This window comes from Lepidothrix coronata, unplaced genomic scaffold (assembly GCF_001604755.1).
Source record: "Lepidothrix coronata isolate B3197 unplaced genomic scaffold, Lepidothrix_coronata-1.0 Scaffold153, whole genome shotgun sequence".
Taxonomy (NCBI): Eukaryota; Metazoa; Chordata; class Aves; order Passeriformes; family Pipridae; genus Lepidothrix; species Lepidothrix coronata.
In genome coordinates, this window is record NW_016690333.1 from 241,548 (window position 1) to 263,333 (window position 21,786).

General features: G+C 38.8%; 1 protein-coding gene across 1 annotated transcript in view; it reads left to right on the forward strand.

Annotated features, from left to right (window-relative positions):
- LOC108504139 (neural-cadherin-like) overlaps window positions 1-21,786 on the forward strand; it is a 62,082-nt gene that overhangs the window by 24,653 nt on the left and 15,643 nt on the right. The window contains exons 8-23 of the mRNA XM_017828785.1: window positions 1,825-1,967; window positions 4,715-4,887; window positions 5,898-6,066; window positions 6,805-6,975; window positions 7,899-8,071; window positions 9,058-9,225; window positions 9,429-9,678; window positions 9,776-9,903; window positions 10,779-10,965; window positions 11,687-11,830; window positions 12,967-13,250; window positions 13,745-15,359; window positions 16,661-16,754; window positions 17,908-18,092; window positions 18,304-18,533; window positions 21,378-21,649. Coding sequence (XP_017684274.1) covers window positions 1,825-1,967; window positions 4,715-4,887; window positions 5,898-6,066; window positions 6,805-6,975; window positions 7,899-8,071; window positions 9,058-9,225; window positions 9,429-9,678; window positions 9,776-9,903; window positions 10,779-10,965; window positions 11,687-11,830; window positions 12,967-13,250; window positions 13,745-15,359; window positions 16,661-16,754; window positions 17,908-18,092; window positions 18,304-18,533; window positions 21,378-21,649 — 4,386 coding nt within the window. The remainder of the gene's footprint in view (window positions 1-1,824; window positions 1,968-4,714; window positions 4,888-5,897; window positions 6,067-6,804; window positions 6,976-7,898; window positions 8,072-9,057; window positions 9,226-9,428; window positions 9,679-9,775; window positions 9,904-10,778; window positions 10,966-11,686; window positions 11,831-12,966; window positions 13,251-13,744; window positions 15,360-16,660; window positions 16,755-17,907; window positions 18,093-18,303; window positions 18,534-21,377; window positions 21,650-21,786) is intronic.

The window sequence follows — 21,786 nt, forward strand, 5'->3', positions numbered from 1 at the left end:
ACCAGGTTAAGTTTCTCACTCTTCAGCTGGTGCCTATTTTTCATTTATTTATGTGTTTTAATATTCAGAGACAATGAATATTTATCTATATCTGTTCCTAATATTTTAATCATAAGTGAGTGATGCTGTTAAAGATGCCGTAAACACCTCTAACAAATTGGAAGCAGAAAATACAGTTTAAAAAAACCCCCAAACCCTGCCAAGTAATATTTAAAGTTTACTGAAGAATATGATTAAAATAAGCATTATTTTAAATTACCAAACATATTCAAGAAGCTTTTCTGTTCTTTGTGCAGTAGCAGGGAAACTGCTGTTGTGCATATGTCTAGATTGGCATTGGAACTGAATTCAGCTCCTGGGATTTAAATTATCTCAAGTTTTTGGTTAACTAGGCTTTGATTTTACTCTGTCTTTCCTGTTATGAAAAAAACCTTGAACCCGGAGGTGAATTTCAGGCACGACTTTGTTGACGTTTTCAATGAAATAGAATCATTGGGAGCACACGTAGATTAGGGCTGTTGAGAGACTAGTTTGCAGTTAATGTTATGCTCTGTGACAGGCTAATACAAATCTAGATGATGATGTTGTCCTTCTAGCCCTTTGTTTAAATAGATTTACAGTCCGGTATAAACTCACGATTCCTTGCCACGAGCTTTCTTTCGTCACGGTTATTCTTTATCTCAGTTATGAAATGCTTAAGGCTACCACTCTGTTTCATTTTGTCAGTTTTTACTTTCTCTTTTTTAAGAGACCTCTTCTGAACTCTTCTGTCCCTGTATTTCACGTTAAAAATTATCAGCATTACTGTTCATTTGCTTTCCAGATGCAGAGTTAAGACAGTATCTTGAGGGTTGTGACTGAGCTAAAGCAGAATAATTTATTTCTCTTACTTGGTTGAATTTAAAACTGGGGGAAGAAAAGAAACTGTTTCTATGAAGGTTTCGTTGCAAACACACGTATTTCGACAACGAAAACTAAGGGAGAGGTTTTCTTTGCATCCATTTTCTTTAAATATTTTGCTCTTCTCAGCGTATGGCCAGTGGGTCCATAAGCACTCTGAACCCAGTGGTGCACGTGTTTGGGTGGATACAGGCAGCTGTAGTTCATTCTTACAGCTGAGCTTTGGGGTATCTGCTGTGGACAGGTCTGTGGTGTGCTTAGTCTGACCTATGCTCAATCCAGTCAGATAAAATAATAAATATTTGGGACTTGGCTAAAGCAGGGAGCTTTTCTACTCCAGAGAGCATTAAGCTTAGGCTGATAATGCCTCTTAAAAGCTTAAAATGTCAGTGATGTGTCTGGACTTGGGAAGAGATTTTTGTAAAAGTGACATTATGCACATATCTTCCAGATTTGATTCTCATCTTAGTCATGCTGGGGCAAAGACTGCACTGAAAGCATTTTGTGGGCTTGTCTCAGGAAGTGTGCTGTAACAAGCACTGCTTTAACTTACCAAATGTTTGCTGGGGGTCTGTGAATCATGAAGCTCATTTTTTTAAATTAAAAAACCCGAGTGACTTCTGCAGTTAGCACAAGTCTTCAACAAGTCTGAGCTTCAAAGCCATGTTTCTGCTGGAAATTTGCGGTGGAAACCTGGGGGGGTTAATGACAGAAAGACATGGGTGATTGGACAGATCATCAATACTGCTATTTCACTGCTTAACAAAGAAGCATTGTACCAGTGTAGTTGTATTAGTACATTACAAATCTCTGCAGTGCCCTCTGAACAGGTAATCAGTAGATGCTGTAAAGCTTAGTTCTCTGTACATTATTTCCTGTCTAAATTCATAAATTGCTTTCTTTTTTTTTTTTTTTTTTTAACAGCTACAGGAGTTTTGTTTCTGAAGATGCAGGCCCAAACACCCTGATTGCTACAGTTAATGCTGTTGACCCTGATGGAGATGGTGTGACATATGAGATTGTGTCTGGGAATCAGAAGGGAAACTTTGTTATTGACCCTAAGAAAGGTAATGATAGATTAGCTCTTTGCTGCTGCAGTCATGTTGATTCTGTTGTGATGCACTTTGAATTTCACAGAATCACAGAACAGAAACACAGAATATTCTTGAGTTGGAAGGAACTGACCAGGATCATAGAGTCCAGCTCCTGGCTGTGCACAGACACCCCAACAATCCCACCCTGTCCCTGAGAACGTTGTCCAAACACTCCCGGAGCTCTGGCAGCCTTGGTGCTGTGCCCACTGCCCTGGGGAGCCTGGTCAGTGCCCAACCACCCTCTGGGGGAAGAACCTTTTCCTGAGATCCAACCTGAGCCTGCCCTGACACAGCTCCAGCCATTCCCTTGGCTGATTTGGTCACAATTAGGTAGCTGTTATAAAACTGAATGCTATCTTTGAAGCTTAATTTTGAAAAGTGCAGGGGAAGGATGCGTAGACTCTCATTTGATGTTAAAAAAAGGTATAATTTCCTGAAAGTTTTGTATGATTGATCCTCTTTACTTGTTCAGTGTTTGCTTTCAGTCTGTAGCTTAATAGAACATTATTATAGATAACAGGGAGCTTAATAGCTCCCTGTAATAACAGTAACTTAATAAAGAATGTTATTGATAACAGTGTGACATCCCAAAATGTCAGACAAGGATCTGAATAGCATTTGATGTAGGAAACTGGACATTCTGGTTTTTAGATGAGGCTTCCCCCCCACCGTGCTTATGTCTGTCCTGATTACACGTGTGAGCAAACACTTCTTAGCCAAGTTTACTTTTGTTGTACTGACACAAAGTGATGCATTTGTAGGTAGAATGACACTACCATTGTTTTTTTTCAGTGAAGGCAAAAGTATATAAAATCTGAGCTAAGAAAAATAGTTTTTATTTAAGGACAAAATCATTCCCATGACCATTGTTATTTAGCCAAGAACACTGCATGCATGTGAAAAAAAAGTGTGTGGATAATACTTTTCAGTTTAAGGCATTTGTTCTGAACTAGCACTTTTTTACATCTTTTTCTTTTCAGCAGTCACATATTTTTAAAACATGAACAGGAAAAAAAAAATCCCACCATATTGGTGTTCTCATTGGAAAAAAATAAATAAAAAATTGCAGAAACACCCAACATACAAGTAGGTCGGCATATCCCTTTAAATTAATAGGATTGATTTGCTGTTGATTGCTTGAAAAAAACAAAAGAGGATGTTTTGAGATTGAAACAGGCAAACAAACTGAAATCCCATTGAAGGACTGAATTAACTTAATTAACTTCAGTTAAACTACTTTGTATTTTGAACTGCAATCAAAATTTGAACTTACAGTTTTCAAAGCATAAGCATTGAATATATAGGAAGGCATAAGCTGCCCTAAGTTATTCTTTCTCTTTATTTCATGGAGTTCACTTAACATGAAATTTTAATTTCAATGCAGTCATGGTTTTGCAATATTAATGTGTAGATTCTGAAATGTTCCCAAAAATATGGTCTGCAGGTAACTTGGAAGTGTTGAAGTATAATCCTGAATTTATTGTGAGCTCCTTTCTGACTTAAAAAGAGAGTTTCAGGTTCTGAGAGTTAAATTTCTTAAGATGCTTTGTCACCTGAAGAGGAACAGTGGTTTTGAAAGTGTCTAATTGCCACAGCATTAAGATATCTGACACTTCTGAAAACCCTTTTTTTAAGTGCTCCAAGCATTTTAACATTTGACTGATAGCATCTCTTGGGATTAGCTCCATAGTTTTAATGTAGATAATCATGTATAGGTATGTTTATACTTTTTTGGAAATTATTTTTATAGTCTTTGAAACTTTATTTTAGGAACATGAGCATTTTTTCCAAGACACTTTTGGGCTTTAGTTGCTGAATAAACTATTAAAGGTTTATACAGTGATTTGCAGCAGTTCCTTTTCAGGGATGATGTCAGGGGAATTGTCTGTACCCCCTTGGCAGAAATGTGAAGGTAAAGTGGAGATGTGTCAAAGATAAGTGCTGCAGCTAAAACAATACATCTGCAAGCAAATTGAGTGACACTGATGCTGTGACAATCCTCTGTTGTAATGGCAATTACTGTTATTCCTGATGAATAGCAGAAGTGATGGATGGATGATGGAGCAAAAGCACGACAGCTCCTCACTGCATGGTCTCTGTTTTTGTAGCACGTCTTTCCCTGACGGTGCCTTTACATCCCACCCAGCAGGGTGTAACATTTGAGGGAATTATCAGAGTAGCAAAACAGAGGTTTCTGAGGCTGTGCCTCTCTACAAGCAAATGCTGCTGTGGCTGTGCTGCAGGAAGGCAAAGTTGAAGTAGTTTCAGTTGAGCTGTGGGTGGCAGCTGCAGCAGGAGGCTGTGGCACGTGTTTCATTGCAGTAATGATACAGCAGCAGAGCCAGGCTCACTGATGGGGCAGGTGCAGGTGAAACACAAGTCTACCACAATGCTTCTGTCTTTTTTTTTGTTTGTTTGTTTTATTTTCCATTTTTTCTGCAGCAGGTAGATGAAAGCTGTTCTGTGCAGGTCAGCTGAGGTGTAGCTATTGTCTCATTTAGCTCTGTAGCCATACCTGCAGACAAACCTGTTGTGATGTCTTAATTTTGTTTTAATATCAGACTGCAGTAAAAACACCATAGTTAAATTAAACTGCAGCAGCCTTATGGTTTATTGGTGAATAGGCAAACCAGAATGGTTTGTTGTTATTCTTACTGGTGAGAATAATAATGGTAATTGGTTAATGTGGAAAAAAACCCCACAACCTGTTGTTTTTACAGGGCTAGTTAGACTTCGTTCAAGCCCGTTTCCTAAGCTGCAGGGGACAGAATATGTGCTTAATGTCACAGCTACTGATGATAATGCCTCTGGAGGGCCCCATCCCCTTACAAGTACAGCCCAGGTTGTTGTGAAAATTGATGATGTCAACAATAACAAACCTGTCTTTCAAAAGGTAAATATTTGAGGCTCATTCATTTGTGTTGTACTGTGTGTAAATGTTTATTTAGCACTGTGTTGTCACTGCAAGTGTGCAGCAGATGAGCTGCTCGGGGGTCGGGGTGCTCTGCTTCCCTCTCCTTTTGAGTCCTGATGCCTCTGTCTTCTCCATCTTTTCCACCCCTCCCAAAGACCAGCAGGATTTGTCCTCCTCTTGTGTCCTGCTCTGTGAGCGCTGTGCTCCCTGAACCACACCTCATCTCTGGCATTCCAGAACATGAGGCTGTGATGCACTTCTGGAGTTTCCATATGACATGTGAGCAGGAATCAATAGGGATGGCTGTCTATGCAGTGGACCTGTTTCAGAATATTCCAAAATACCTCTCCAAATTACATAGGCTTCCTTTCGTGGTCTGGAACTGATGAGAGAAGATTGAGTGTTTTAGCTTAAATAGTAAAGTACTGTAAAAAATAAATGCTGACATTTGTTTTCAGAATGCTAATTCATATTAAAGATCTGTTGTCTAAAAATTTTAGGTCTGATGCTGATGGCTCAAATGTTGATGGACAATGTTGCATATTTTGAAAAGTCAGCAACTATTCATGTCAGTCTTGGAAATTGTCAGTAACCTCTCCTTGACCAAGTTATTTTGTGTAGAAATCCCTTTCTGACCAAAGCAAGTCTGCAGTTTGGGCAAGTGTATGCCCTCTTTTTTTATTAGACTTCTGCTAATTTAGAAAAATATTTGCATTTGGAAGTAACTGCAGCTTTTTCTCCAAATATTTTCATTTGTTGGAGATGCTCAGTGGCCTCATGTTATGTGTGGTTCATATAACCAAAAAATAGCAGGTGAAGTCTGTAAATTAATGATGGTACAGATAAAACATTAACACCAATGGATGGGAATGGAAGTGTTGCTGAATTGTTTTTCCTTTTTTTCCTCCTCTGTTATATTTTTTTTCTAGTAATTGCATGGTAAGTCCTTGATTTTTCTGTTGTTTTTTTTATTTTCTCTCCTGTCTTAGTGCCAGTATTATCGGGAACATGCTTCTGTCTTGGAAAACCAGCCTTCAGGGACGGTTGTACTGCAGGTTGAAGCCACTGATGCTGATGAAGGAGCCAATGGTATAGTGAAATATGGCTTGATGCACAGAGATGGTGTCCTACCAGCCTTTACTATTCATCCTGACACAGGTAAAAAAATGTCAGAACATTTAGAAACCACTTTGTAACACTGGTGGAAAAAAGGCTTAAATAAAATCAGACTTCATGCTTAGTTTTTTTGACAGCAGACAAAATATAAACTGTATTAACTGCATGAACAAGTATTCCATGAAACTAAGTTTCATACGTGTCCACTACTGAACTAAAACTGATGTTTTCCCTGAAATGTGAAAATTCTGCTCTGTGAAGTAACTTGTGTGTTTTTGTAACTGGATTTAAAAAAACCCCAAACATTATCTTGCAACATTGCTAGTGGCATATAAATGATTTATCCAAGTGACAGTAGTCTTACAAACAGCAAAGGAATTTAGTCTTGCAAGGTTGAAAATAAGTTCAGGCTGAACTTTTGGAGGATGGAAGGCATGAAACATTCCTCTGCCCTGCACTTACTGCTCTTCAAAAGAAATATTTCTTTAATAAACTCATTCTCTTAAAGTTAGTTTGGTTCTTATCTGCATTTTCTAAATTTAAGTCCAGTTGTGTGTAAATGTAAGTGTAACTGAAGTTTGTATCTGCCTGAGCAGTACAGTGTCAGCTGCTGAAATTGTGAAATCTTGTCACTGGATCCTTGAACCCAAAGTTCGTGTTACAGGTCTATTTAAACTTCTGCTTTGTATCTCGGTGTGTTGACAGACCAGAAAACATCTACATGTAGACTATTTTCAAATGCCTAATATTTTAACTGTCTGGTATTTACTTTGTTTTCAGGAGTTCTGACAACTGTTCAGGTATTTGATCGAGAAAAACAGAGGGAATATCCCATCACTGTGACAGCAACAGATCAGGCAGCGGAACCACTCATTGGAATATGTCAGATAAATGTTGTCATCCTGGACCAAAATGACAATGACCCCAGATTTGAAAACACCCACTATGAATGTAATTGAGAGTCATTGGATAGAGTTTCGGTGCCCTGAGTGTGAGCTTGCCTGATGTCTCAGATTTTGGGGTTTTTGTTTTTTTCCTGGTGGTAGAGTATGTGACAAACTAGGTGATTGCAGCCAGGGATGCTCTTACCTTAATTAGTTGTAGAACTGTTACTCTGTGTAATGTGATGTAACAAGTATGGTCTTGGCTCATAGACCTTCCTTATGGGAAAATTCCTGGAAGCAACAGCCATGTCAGTCTTCCCTTACCTGAGGATACCAAGTGTCTGGTACTGCACAGGGATGGGGAACCTGTAATAACAGTGTGGGTGTGCAGTGCTGGGCATTAACTGTATCCTTGGTTTTCAGATCCAGTAGATTTCTGTCATAACTTTTGATTGCATAGTTTTCCTTTTCCCATTTGAATTTCATAATTCTTCATTGTCTGTTGTTTTACCTCTCCTTGTTGGTTCTTCAAAAAAACCCTTCCTGTTTATGGAAGCACCCCAAGACATGTATAATATTAATTAAAAAAACGAAGCCTGACAATTCTCAATTAATTTTACAATGCAAATCCTAGAAAGTAGTTTCTGACAATGTGGTCCTTTACTTCTGGTTTTATGCAATAAATTAAAAATCAGTTTAAGTATAATACAGAGCAATTAGTCCTTTATTAAAATACAATTTTAAAAATTATAAGAAATAAGAATTCCAGGTTATGAATGTGATAATATGAAGTTCAAATGTGATCCACAGCTCTGGAGTGATAGCAGCCCTTTAAAATACTCAGTGCAATGTGTATGGCCATTGTTCCAAGGAAGATCAAGTTATAGCTTCCATACATTATTACTTTAGTATTTCTTCATGGCTAAATGAGATGTCCATGGTACTTCAGTGAATGAATGATGTGTTTGAAATATCCTTTCCTTACATTAGATTTCTTAAGAGAGGACACAAGAGTTGGGACCAGCTTCCTGCGTGTTGCAGCCCGGGACGATGACTACAGCTCAAATGCTGCCATCACATATTCCATAGCAAGTGAAGAACCAAATTACTTTCAGATTAATCCTACTACAGGCTGGGTGTTTGTGAACCAACCCATATCTCAGGTGTGGTGCTTGCTTTCCTTTCTGAGCTGATTATCTCAGTGTATCCCGGGAGGGACTGAGGCCATGAGTTCGTGTTGCCCCGTCATACTGAAGGATCAATACACTGTGTTTAAATTAAACTCGAGTCTAAGGCTTTTAGCTCATGAGTTCATTGACTGTAAATTGCATATAAGCAAACCTTGCTTTCAGCTGGAAAGCAGCACTGTCTCTGAGGGTCTGCTATTCCCATTTCCCTAACTTTGACATGCTAATTGGAGGGCTAATTGGAGGGGAGCAGGAACCCAAGTGTAGGACTTCACCGTGTTAACAGGCAATGAGTTAAGACACAAACCTGAGTGTGAAATTTTGGTCCTGATACAGATTCCCTACTTGATTTGTGTTAGTTGTGGTGGACTAAGTGTAGCTATGCCTCAGGAAGATGAAGGCATAATGAATAAAATTGTTGCACGAAAGATTGATCAGTTTGACCATTTCTAAACATCTACACAAACAGTTTGAGATTTTCAGAGTTCTAAAGTAATTTTTGTTAAAATGAAAATGTTATTGTAGATGCCAGTTTTTAAATACCTAACAGATATTTTTAATACTGAAATTTAACTTCTGAGTTACTGACACACAGTTTGGTGAAGATATGTCCTTTTAGTATGTTTTCTTTAGTGAATCTAAGAACCCTGTAGACCTAATAAAAACTTTTTATAGGTAAGCTAAGGGAACTCAGGGACTTCACAAAGTGGGCTATTTTGGTTCTGTTTAGAGTTTGTGTGAAATGTACTAAGGTGTACTGAGACACATATCAAAATATTCCAGCAATCTTCAGTAAAGCAAATAGCAGAATTTTCATCAACTTTACACCTATTTAGTATTTTGAGTTCAATTGCAGATATTTTTTTTCTGTGTAGGTTTAAGTGTGCCTTTAATTTTATATATCAGTTTATTTTGGAGCCCTGTTCAAAACCTTCTGTAATGAAACCTTTTTTACTGTTCAGAGATCATCTATAATTCGAGAAGTTATTGCTACAGATGGAGGCAATAGGAGCACTAAAGTTGAACTTGCTGTAACTGTTACCAGTGCAAAAAACCAGCCTCCACAGTGGGAAAGAGACAGCTATGAAGTTGTTATTCCAGAGAATATTACACGAGATGCCTCAGTTTTGGTAAGAGTGGACAGAGTTGTTTGTCTGTCTGTAGCTCTAAGGCTTTAGAGTAAGTGAATGTTTTTTATTTGTTTAAATGTGAGCTTTTATAACAGTTTTGTGTTTTGTAGCTGAGTACCTGGGAGAGTCAAAACACAAAAGCTTTGGGAGATGTTGCTGTACTTGCAGAAGTGTTGATTACACACACTTTTTGAACTGTGCAGACAATCAAAGCAACTTCTCCCCTTGGTGATCCCCGTGTGACTTACAACCTGGAGGAGGGACTTGTTCCGGAGACCAACATGCCGGTTCGCTTCTACCTGACTCCAAACAGACATGATGGTTCTGCTTCAGTCCTGGTAGCTGAGCCCCTGGACTATGAAACAACAAAGAGCTTTCTGCTGAGGGTTCGAGCGCAGAACGTTGCTGCAGTTCCTCTGGCAGCGTTTACCACGGTCTATATTAATGTCACAGGTGTGTCAGCCCTTCAGGGATGTTACACCAGAATCGTGCACATTTTTTTCTTTAATGGTTTATAGTTTTCTCTGTCTGTGCTCTTTTGATGTTTCAGATGTCAATGACAATGTCCCATTCTTCACTTCATCCATCTATGAAGCCTCAGTAACAGAGGGAGCTGATGTTGGGACATTTGTCATTCAGGTGTCTGCTACCGACCTTGACCTTGGTCAGAATGGGGAGGTAAGGAGGGGGACCTACATCTTCCTTGATGAGGGGTGGAGAATAACTTCTGTATGAGCAATGGCTAAATAGTCTGGGAGTCTTCAGCCTAGAAAAGGGAGGACTAATAGGGAAATGTAAAATGAAATAAAGTAGTTTATTACAAGCTTCTCTGTGTTGCCATGTGAAAAATGAAACTGAAACTAGTATGTGTGAGACAGAAAACAAATAGGAAATATTTATACAACCTGGAGTTTAGGTGAAGTACTTGCTATAGAATGCTCTGTTTTGGAAGGTCTACATAGGCCTAAAATGAGATTGGATAAACTAATGGAAGAAAAACCATGTTAAAAGCTTCTAGGAGTTGTAAATCACTGGAGGTATTGCAAACTGAATCCTTACAAAATATGGCAAGTTAACACCCGAAGTGGAGATATTCCTTGCTGATTTAAAAAATTGAAAGTGGGTATATCCTTAGAACAAGAGTGCAAGCTGAGGGCAATCACAAAAATACAAATATATAAATATATATATATATATATAAAATAGAGACTGGAACATGATCCACATTACCGAACAAGTTCAAATCCAGCTCACCTGGGCTATTATATTAGTACTTGGGATCTTTAGCTGAGTTTGAGTGCTGTTGCACAAGCACTGTGCAGACATGTACTAGTCAACTTGGGAATTGATTAGATAAGACAGATTCATTTCCTTTACAGATCACCAGTCAACATGCAAGGAAGTTAATTGACTTCAGGTTGCTCAAGATGCAGTTTTACCAGGCTTTCTTGGCCCTGATCGAGTTCTCAGGCACAAGACTGTTCTTCCTCTCCCTGAATAATTATTTAGCCGTAAACTTTCCATAGATTAACAACTTCTGTTTAATCCTTTAGATAACTTACTCCCTGTTACATGACAGTGGCAGAGACTATGCCCATTTTCGCTTGGACTCCCAGACAGGCTCAATATACACGGCCTCGGTGTTTGACAGAGAGAAGAAGGGCTCCTACCTTCTAGAAGTCAAGTCAGTGGATGGCTCTGAATCAGCCAGACCTGGAAAACATGGGAAGCCAAACTCTGGTAAGAGACATGTCTGCAACAAGTGTGATATTACCTGGATTGGTCTCTGAAATGCAAGATCAAATGTTACTTTCCTTTTTGTCAAATCTGCTTGTGAAAGAGTATCAGTTGGTTTGGTTTCGGGATTTTTTTTTTACTGTTTGTGCAACAGTTGTGTCACAGCTGGGAGAGAAATTTTATCTGATCATCAAGCAAGTTTTTTGTTCTGAAATTAAAGGAAAACTTGAGCTTCATATTTAGAGTGTAGAGAGAATTTCCTGGCTAGTAAAGATGCACCTGTTATCTGTACAATGGAGATCTTTGGGCAGTGGAAGTGTTTCTCAAAGCACTGCATATGGTACTGTATTCAGTCAAAAGTAGTTATGAAGTAGAAATGTTCAAGATAGAAAATCCCTTTCTTGATTGATCTCCCTGTTTAAATAACAACTTAAAATTTTGTGGCTTCGGGACAAAAAGTTATGACTAAAAACTGTACAACGGCCGTATTAGGCATCAATTATTCATGTATTATCTGTTTAAACAAATTGGATGTGACATTCATTTGATATCCAAGTGCTTTTGAGTAATGTTGGTATATATATGGTCCATAACCCTAAGGGTTTGCTTCTGTATTGTCTGCATATTTGTCTTCATTTAATGTGCAGCGAGACAGGTTAAGGAATCGTAGCTGACAGAAGTGGCACAGCTGAGGGTTTTAATCTCTCGTTCCTCGTGTCTCTAGACACGGCCTATGTGCGTGTTTCCATCAGTGATGTGAATGACAACGAGCCTGTCTTTGCTCAAAGTGTCTACGAAGTAAATGTGGATGAAGACCAGGACGTGGGCTCCACTATTGTCACAGTCAGTGCTAACGATGAAGATGAAGGTAAAGTATTGAGATTCCCCATGGCTGTGTCTAAAATATTCATGAGTTAATTTCAGGACACTGAGACGTATTTAGTGGTGTTAGGAAGGGAAATGTCTTTTTGCCTCTAGATTTTAAAACTTCTTTTAAGTGTGAACTGATCAGGCATGAACATCAGTTCGTAATGGAACCGTGAGGTGTAATCTCTTATTTCAGGAGACATGCATTAATGTGGGATGATATGGAATAATTTCTGTGCCAGAAAATACAGATTCATTATAGATCATATCATTTTCTTACAAATTGGGTACCAATATATTAACTAGAATAAATCAGACTTGATTTCAGTGAGATTCATTTGCTTTCTCTATGGGCAGTGTAGTTGTTCTTTTACTTTTTCTTCTGAAAATATTCTCTCTTCTGGTATTTACTCTGTTGATACATTTTGAAGACACTTACTCTTTTTCAGTTTTCAGTTTNTAGACTTCCTAAATGCATGTGATGAATCTTAGCTATATTGTTTTATCCACAAATCAGTCAGAAATTCAGCCACGGGTCATGTAAAAGTAAGTACACAGCCAGTGCTCATAAATGAGAGAGGGAACAGTACAGACTTGCATCTTTTGGCTGTGGTGCATCACTCATTTGACTCCACTGTATGGTGAAGCCCTACTTTTTTTGTTGCACAAGTCCCAAAGGACTGTTCTGTCAGAATGTTTGTGAAGTAGAAGTAAATCCTGACTGCACTGGATTGCTCACCCACTCTGTAGGAGGCTGAGGCAAATGTGACAAAGATGTACTGGAAAAGGATTTACCTACTCAAGGAACTATTAGTTTGTTACTTAGGCTGTCTGTAAATCTGCTCTGTAGTGTTGGACAGGTGACCTGATATGATGGATATATTGCACTTTATTTCTGTCCTCTTAATACAGTAAAAGCAGAATTATTATGTCATGGCAAAGACACATTTTATAATTAGAGACATACCAGAGTTGAAAATGCTGATAAGTAATCTGACATAGCTGCATGTTTTAAAAGATCACAAAACCATAAATACCACAAATCAGCTATTGTGTGATTTGTACTTCATCTCAACATGCCATGCTTCAGTCTGCTCCCAGAAATGTGTGTTTTCTGACACTGTTGGTAATTGACAGGAACAAATGCTAAATTACGGTATCAGATCACAGCTGGAAACACGGGAGGAGTCCTTGATGTCGATCCAGAAACAGGAGCCATTTTTATTGCCCAACCACTGGACTATGAAGAAACAAAAATGTATGAGATTCACTTGTTGGCCTCTGATGGGAAATGGGAAGATTACGCCGTTATCATCATCAGTGTCATGAATAAAAATGATGAGGCTCCAGTTTTCTCTATCAATGAATACTATGGAAGTATAATTGAGGAACTGGATGCGTTACCAGTCTTTGTACTTCAGGTAGTGTATTCAGTTTCAGAGACTATGATATTTCAATGAAAGTGCACAGATTACTGTGGGACAATTATGGGACAATAATCTAGCACATATGTATTAATGAAGTTTAGTTTTACTGAGGTTTTTTGTCACTGGAAGAGGAGAAGTAGACTTTTAGAGAAAAAAACAGTTACAAAGACAGTAGGAGAAACAAGATGGATCATCTATGATCCTAAAGAGCAAATAATTAGCATTTTAAAGTAGCTATCAGAATAGCATATTTAAATTACCTCTATGCATATGAAAAATATAATATTATTTTAGTACTAGAATATCTACATTGTTGTTGTAGTGCAAAGCACTGAATTGTCCCTAATTTGCTGTTCCCTGGCACACTCATATTAATACCATGTCATATGCTTTTTCTTGGGCTCCTTTAGACTGTAGCAACATGTAGAATGTGATGCAATCATTGCATATTTCTTGCTTTCTATGTCTTCTTTTCAAAACTTTTGTAGGTCATGGCAAGTGATCCTGACAGTGATGTGGATGAGGGAGATTTGAGATACTCGTTGCACGGGTATGGTGCAGCTGATATTTTCACAATAGATGAGAAAACAGGCAGCATTTACTCACACAAGACGCTGGACAGGGAGGAGAGAGCGCTGTGGAGATTTATTGTGTTGGCTACTGATGAAGGTGGAGGAGGACTCACAGGGTTTGCTGATGTGATTATCAACGTGTGGGATATAAATGACAATGCACCCATGTTCATGTGCATGCCCGATGACTGCAATGGGAATGTGTTTGAGAACTCTCCCGTGGACACTTTAGTCATGGAAATGGGTGCAGTAGATCGTGATGATCCAAACGTAGGTCTTAATGCTGTCCTGACTTACAGCATAACGGAGAACGTGAAAAATGAGTTTGGTACTGACATGTTTAATATCAATCCCAATACCGGTACAATCCACGTTGCAGGGGGAATGCTAGACAGGGAAAGGACTGAAAATTATTTCCTTACTGTGGAAGCAAGAGATGGGGGAGGGTTAACAGGAACTGGCACTGCCACTGTCTGGGTTGCAGACATCAATGATAACGTACCTGCGTTCACAAAAAAGATGTGGCAGGCAACAATTCCTGAAAACAGAGCCATCGACTCTGAGGTTTTGCAGGTGTGTGCTACAGATGCAGACATTGGGGAAAACGCAGACTTAACATTCAGTATCATTGGGGGAGACCCAGATCAGAAGTTTTACATTGAGAATGACAAAGAATGGCAATGTGGCACTATCCGACTGAAAAAAAAATTGGATTTTGAGAATGCACGTGAAAGAAAGTTTAATCTTACTGTCACGGTGGAAGATATGGATTTTTCCAGTATTGCAGTGTGCCTGATTGAGGTTGAAGACTCCAATGACCACAGCCCAGCTTTCCTTTCTCCGTTCATTCAGACAAACCCGTTACTTGAAAACATGCCTGTAGGTACTACAGTAACCACAGTGAGAGCTACAGACAAGGATTCTGATTTGAATGGGAAGATTGTATATTCTATAAAATCAGATTCAGATCCTATGAGACAGTTTGTGGTTGACCAATATGGTCACGTGGTTGTGGCAAATACCCTGGACCGTGAAGTCATTGAGAAATACACTTTAATTATACAAGCTGCAGACCAAGGGACACCTGCCCGCACTGGGAGCGTTACAGTTTTGATTAACTTGCTTGATATTAATGACAATGGGCCAAGGTTTGAGGCACCATACATGCCTGTAGTTTGGGAGAATAGACTGAAGCCTGAAATAGTTTATATGAACCACACATCAAAGCTGCTTCACGCGTTTGATCCGGACAGTGAGGAAAATGGGCCACCCTTCACGTTTTCGTTGCCACCACATTATCAGAACACTTTGGATTTTTCTCTTACTGACAATGGAAATAGCACAGCAACTGTAACTGCTTTGAGGTCCTTTGACAGAGAAAAGCAGAAGGTGTTTCATCTGCCAATAGTTATCACAGATAGTGGGATTCCACCTATGAGCTCTACAAACACCCTGACTATAACAGTTGGTGATGAAAATGACAACTGCCATGAGTCTGGCCATAAGGAAGTCTATGTGTACAGTTACAAAGGTAAGTGCTATCTGGATGTTATATCAGATTCTGGATGCTCTATCAGGTTCATGAATATAGCAGAGTTTTACACATAATTTTTTCTCTTGCAGTCTGGTAATCTGTCTCTTGAACGGTTTAAGTATTTCAAAACTGTGACTTCAGTTCTGTGAACTACTAAATAAAGTGGAATAAATAAACTACGTTAAGCTCAGACCCTAGTTTCTAAAAGATTATCTACCAAAAAACTGTTAGCTGTAAACATGGATACATTGCAGTTGTAGTATTTTTATAAACCAGTAAAATCTGTTTTCCATTCATGAGTTTTCACCTACACAGAGTTTTTTGTGTGCACACATGATTCAGAAAGTATGTGACAGAAGATGAACAATTTAATAATATTTTCTAACATTTGTCTTAAATTTCTATTACTGTGTTTTTCCTGAAGTTTACCTATAAAACTTCACCTCACACTAGTTCTGGTAGTTTATTACACCTTTCCCCAGTTAGTCCATTCTAGATAAACTTGACCATATCTCAGTTGCCATTGCAGTAGTAGAATTTCTGATAAATATTAGAGAAGATGAATGTACGGAAGGTACGTTGCAATGAGTAACATTTGCTGGATTCAGTACACCTAAATTAGAAAAAGATGTGACCAGGTCGTACTGCAGAAATGAGAGAATGAAGTTTCTAGGGTGGTTTGGGTCCTGATTTGAACCTTAAAAATTTCCCATGTTGCTGAATCTTGGCTGTTGAATTCAGAGGTCTCCAACCCTGGAGTTGCTCTTTTGTTTTAGAAGAGCTGCTTGGATGTTGCACTCCTGTGGCAGCCCATAGGGGCTTGAAAAAAGGACCAAGTCCTGGCCCAGCTTGGTGGCTTTTTGCCCATTACCTTTTCTCAGTCATGTCCTTCTCTCCCCGCTGCACCCCACAAGATCTCTCCTTCTTTTGCTCTATTCCACTTGTGTGCTGTTTAAAATAATAGACAAGCAGTGAAACATTTGGGGATTAACTCCTGATGTGGTGATTTTTTTTTTCTGTCTTAGAATTTCACAGAGAGCTGTATTTATGTGTTATTCTGTTGTTGTTTTGTGCTGTTTTCAGCTTTTCTTTCATGTGACATCTGTAGTGTATTCACATTTCCAGAACTGGCAGAAATCATATGACAGGCTGTGCGTTGTTTTAAGAATCTTGGATCATAACTATCACCAATCTGAAAATAATAAATAAATAATAAATGCAGTAATGAATGTGGCAGAACATAAAATGCACTGAAAAGCAAAAATTAAATGCAGATTTATTCTAATTTATCTCACCAGGAAAATGGTCAACAACAGTGCTTGGGGAAGTGTTTGCACCAGATCAAGATGACTGGGACAATAAAACATTTCTCTCTGAAGGAAAACTGCTCAAGTGAGGATTGTATTTCTGTCAAAATGAGTAATATTTATGCTTCTGTAATTATTTTACCATGTATTCCTCTGTGCTTCAGGATTGCATAAAGCCAGGGTTATTGAGTGTATTAAGGGATGTACCTTCTCAATGCTCTTTTTCTTTTTCCTTTGGGTAGCAAAGTATTAAGAAAAGTAATGCATAAAATATTTTTTCCAAGAGAATGCAGGATCATACCAGGATGTTGATTTTTAGTCAGATGTCACTGTTAATTTATTTTAAAATGTGCGTTCTGTAAGATCCAGTTTAAAAATAGGCAGAGTTTCTAATGCTTGCTCTCAGATATGAGACTTGATGGAATACAAATCCCAAATTTAAAAGTAGAGAATGGAATAATTTCATCCAGAGTGGAAGGGAATTTGGTGATCTCCTTTGATGTCTAAATTTACAATTGCATGTGAAAACCATAACTCAGATTAGTGGAGTTTTTTCTGTTAATTGAAATGTTGAATTGGACTCTTAATTCCTACTTAGACATTATTTGTTCATATCACAAGGCGAGGTGGGTGATTGCAGGACTGAATGCTGTTTGAAAGGGAAGAAATGGATGTGAAAGTGAATGTGAATTTTTTGTCTGTGCTGTGACTAAAAATTTAAAAGCTTTATGTAGCCCAAAATTAAAGACTGGTTTTCTATCCATCAGCAGCCCCTGGGCCTGTTTCCCTGTTCAGAGGTTACCGTTCCATAATATTGGAATATTTCCATACTTGCAGATTACTGGCCCTTTGAGGTGTGAAGTGAAGGTGCTGTCAGAGGTTTCAGACAGACCTGTTCCAGACAGAGATGTGATAATCTGGAATGATTTATGTGGTTTGTCACTTTTGTTTCTTACCTGAGCTCATGGTGACTATGAAACCCTGGTTCAACTGCACACTGATTTTAGTGAAATTTGGGAAAATCTGAGTGGCACAAACATCTTTTTATAAGCTCTGCAAATTGTCATTTCTGAACTAAGGTGTTTCTGGTGCTTTTCTGAGGTCGTTGGCTAATTCCCATCACTTTTGATCCTGTAACCTTCACAGTAACATTTAAGGCCTTCTGAATCGTGTTAATGAATAAAGTAAGTGCTCAGTTTTGATTTAATAAGGTTTCCTAATTAAAGGTTTCTGTCTAGTTCTTTCAGATTAAATCAGAGGACCGGGTCTTTGCTGATGGTGGATAATACTCCTCAGGGAATATACAACTTAAAGGTTAGAGTTTCTGATGGAGTTTGTCCTGATGTTATATCTACAGTACAAATCCATGTCAGAGAGCTGGAAAATGAAGCCATACAAAACTCAGCCACTGTGCGTCTGTCAGGTTGGTTTTATTTGCTGGTGAGAGTTTAGATAGCTCCTCCTCTAACTGAATGATTATGTGGTTTAGGTATTGTTATATCAATACTTGATTTACTAATCACTGCAGGGCACTTTCTGGTCTGTTTCCATGTTGTTAAATACAAAAAATTGAGAAATTGGCCTGTGATCTCCCAGTATCTCATGTTTATCTGTTTTTTGAATCCCAAACTCAGATGTGACAGCAGAGGAGTTCATAAGGAGAGATGAACACGGCAAAACGAGACATGGAGAGTTCAAGGAGTTACTTGCAAAAATGTTGCCTGCTAAGCTGAGTGATGTCATTGTCTTCAGTGTCATGAACAGGGGTGGAAAACAGACAGATGTCAGATTTGCAGTCCGTGGTGGCTCAGCATATTACAGACCTGAGAAACTGCACGCTGAGATGGCAGCATTTAAAAATGAGGTATGTGCATCCATGGAATTCACCCAGACTCTGAGTTTGGGGAGGGAGTATCCCAAACCTCAGTGGAAAAATATTCTAGATCTACAGATAAGGTTTTTACTGCTTCACTCAGGAAAAAAAGCACTTGTCAAGTAAATGCTTAATTCAAGATTCCTCCCTTCTTTTTAGTCTCACATCTACAATTATTGTATGGTTTTACTGACTTGTGGTTCAGTGCATATAACCACTTCACAGCTGCAGGAAGATGGGTCTCCATTTCCATCATGGGACAGATGCCTGTGTTTTCTCCACTTAGTGTTTCATTGTGTAATCTGTCAAGACTTTTGAATATGAAATAAGAAGAATCCCTAGAAGCCAAAGTGGTACTGTAGTACAGACAATGTCTTGGAAATGACAGTTTTTTGGACATTTCAGGCGCTGAAGGAAATCTCCAAATCGTCAGCCTGTGTTTAGACACTCAGAGTAGAGGCTTGATGCCACCCAGATAGAAATTCTATTGCACAAAGAGGTGACACTTCATAGAAAAAACCCTGCTGGGAGGAATATGCAGTTAGAAGAACAGTTACAACAGATGAGTGAGATTGAGACAACCAATTCTCTGATTGCATTTAGCTGGATGACTTTAAATACGAAGTGACAACCTCCTCCCAACTTTTTTTACTGTTATAAGAGGGAATTCCTGATGTGCTGTTTGTGGCTCTGGGGCCGTATTTGGGTTTTATACATGGTACATCTTACAGAGGATTTTTCCCAAAGAGAAAACAGCACTTGCCATTTGTGTGAATATGGTGGAGTTTGCCTGATTCTGGGAACAAAACAGGGCTGTCTTAACTTAATACCTGCCTGTCTCTTGCTGTATCTTAAATAGCTGTGTGGTATGAGACTGTTCAGAGTGACCAAGTAGGAAATGCCAGAGACAGGGAGTATTTGGGAAGGGTAACGACTGCTTCTTTTGCATATTTATTGAATTACTGCAACGTTAATATAGAAAACAGCATAGATTTCAAATATTCTCTGCCACAGTGCATGACATGTGTATTTCTCAAAGTGGTAACAAGGGGATTGCTTCACTTATTTTAATGAAAAAAATACATTTGTATTAATTATATATCACCTCTCAATATTTAATGAATAGGTTTAGCGAGCAATCACAAATAGTTTACAGGAAAACAGTCATAGCTGGAGAACTCCTCCAGTAGTTTTTGTACATATTAACTATAAATACAGAAAATAAGTAATTAGCACTGGAATTATTTGTTGAATTGCTACATAAATATATGTTTGCATTACCTCCTTGAGATATAGTTTTACAACAGCTACTTTAATTTAGCAGAAAAATAATCCATCCTAATACTTTAAAAGAGTCAAGGTTGTTTATATACAATTTTTCTATAACAGTATTACAGAGATGTCTAAATGTGCATTACAGACCCTTCACTGATGGTTTTAAATGTGGACAGCAGACACAGAACTGCATTGACAGGATGCATCATGTCATTATAAAGTAACTTTGTGCCCATGGGGATGTGATCATCAATACATGTTACTATATTTGAGAATATATGGACAGTTGATTGTAAAGGTCAGAGTTCTTACAGTGTGCATTGAGATGACTGCACTAGTGAAAAAATAATAGAAGCACTTCACTTACATATTTGTTTTGATCTTTTCAAAACTTGTTTTTAATAAATATGCCATGCATTTTATAATTTGAAAAAAACCCCCATATTAAGTATATAAAGACCTGGTGTTGTTAGTTTTACATTTGAATACCTTGGTGGATTTCACTGTGGGAGTAATGAGGTCTCCTTTATTCAGGTTTGGGCACTACAGACACATCACTTCAATGTATTTGAATCACCAAACACAAATCAAATTCTGAAGCTTTCTAATAGGCACCTGTGCAAAATCCCCAAGCAAGTAGAAGGAAGAAATCTGTGCCAGGGAACAAACTTTGTCATAACTTAGTCCAGTGCTAAGGCTGAAGGACAAAAAGCCAGGAATAATGGCAGCTCTGTTCCTGCCTCAGGCACCCCATGAACAGCTGCTTCCCTTCCCTGTGCTGTGCTGGGGCTTCCTTGCTCTGTTTGGATTAGAAGGTGGGAACTGTGGAGACACTATTTCTGCATTACAGACCTGTGTGTGCACTGTGTGCTCTTTATTTGGGTGCTTGGGATTTCAGATGCAACTCCAATTAGTGATAAAAATGATGAATAGCAAAGATTAATGTAGCATCCAGGGTACTGAACTGACAGTGTTTTGTTTCAGACAGTTTGACATTAAATCTAAATTTATGGGGCACGAATCATTAGACTGAATCAGAGCTGCTGCAGAGTTGTCTTTTCAGGTCACTGTCTGTGGACATGATTATTGAAAGCAGCTCAGCCCTGCATGTTCCCATGTCTATGTTTGAGAGAATGTAAGAAACAATATCTGGGTGTTACTCCCGAGGAATTTATCCTGGCTTGAGCTGAAATTTGCCTGTTGCTATCAGGGTGCAGAGAGGTGTGACACAGATGACACAGGTCACGAGGTGGAGTATCACTGCTCCCAGAGCTTTGGTCCTTGGAAATAGTGTTAGTAGGCCAGTACAGATTTAACATGTTTGCAGTCAGTCATGTCAACAATTCGGGTTTTAGGAAATGCTGCTGTAAATTTTTTACAAAATTTTTCCTGTATTTTTTGGGTAATTTTGCTCGTCTGTATAGTCAGGGATGTTATTAAGAAACAAGAAACTAAAGCATTCCATGAAGTCTCTGATGGCTTAGAGTTTTCAGAAGTTGAGTGAGTAAAAGCCTTCATTAGGAGGAGAGTGGTGATGTGTTGAACTGTCTTTGCTCTTAGATCCAGTCAGCTCTGCAGCTGAACATCTCCCAGATCGATGTGGACGAATGCAGGAGTGCAAACTGCAGTGGGGGCTGCACAAACCACCTGAGGGTGGGGGACATTCCAACAGTGATGGACACTGGGAGCGTGTCCTTTGTCTCTCTCACAACCACCGTCCACCCGGTCTGCGGCTGCTCCGCCCGGGAACGGTTCCACCAGCCCTGCTCCTCCTACCCTCGGAGCCCCTGCCTCAATGGGGGCATCTGTACTGACACCTTGAATGGGTACAGGTGAGCACACTTGTATTGCACATTGTCTTTTTCCTCCTGTTTTTAAAGTGACGAGTAGAGCTTACAAGATACACAGGTCTAAAATAGCCATAAATACACTTCTGACTGAAGGAGAAACAAAAAAACCCACACTCACC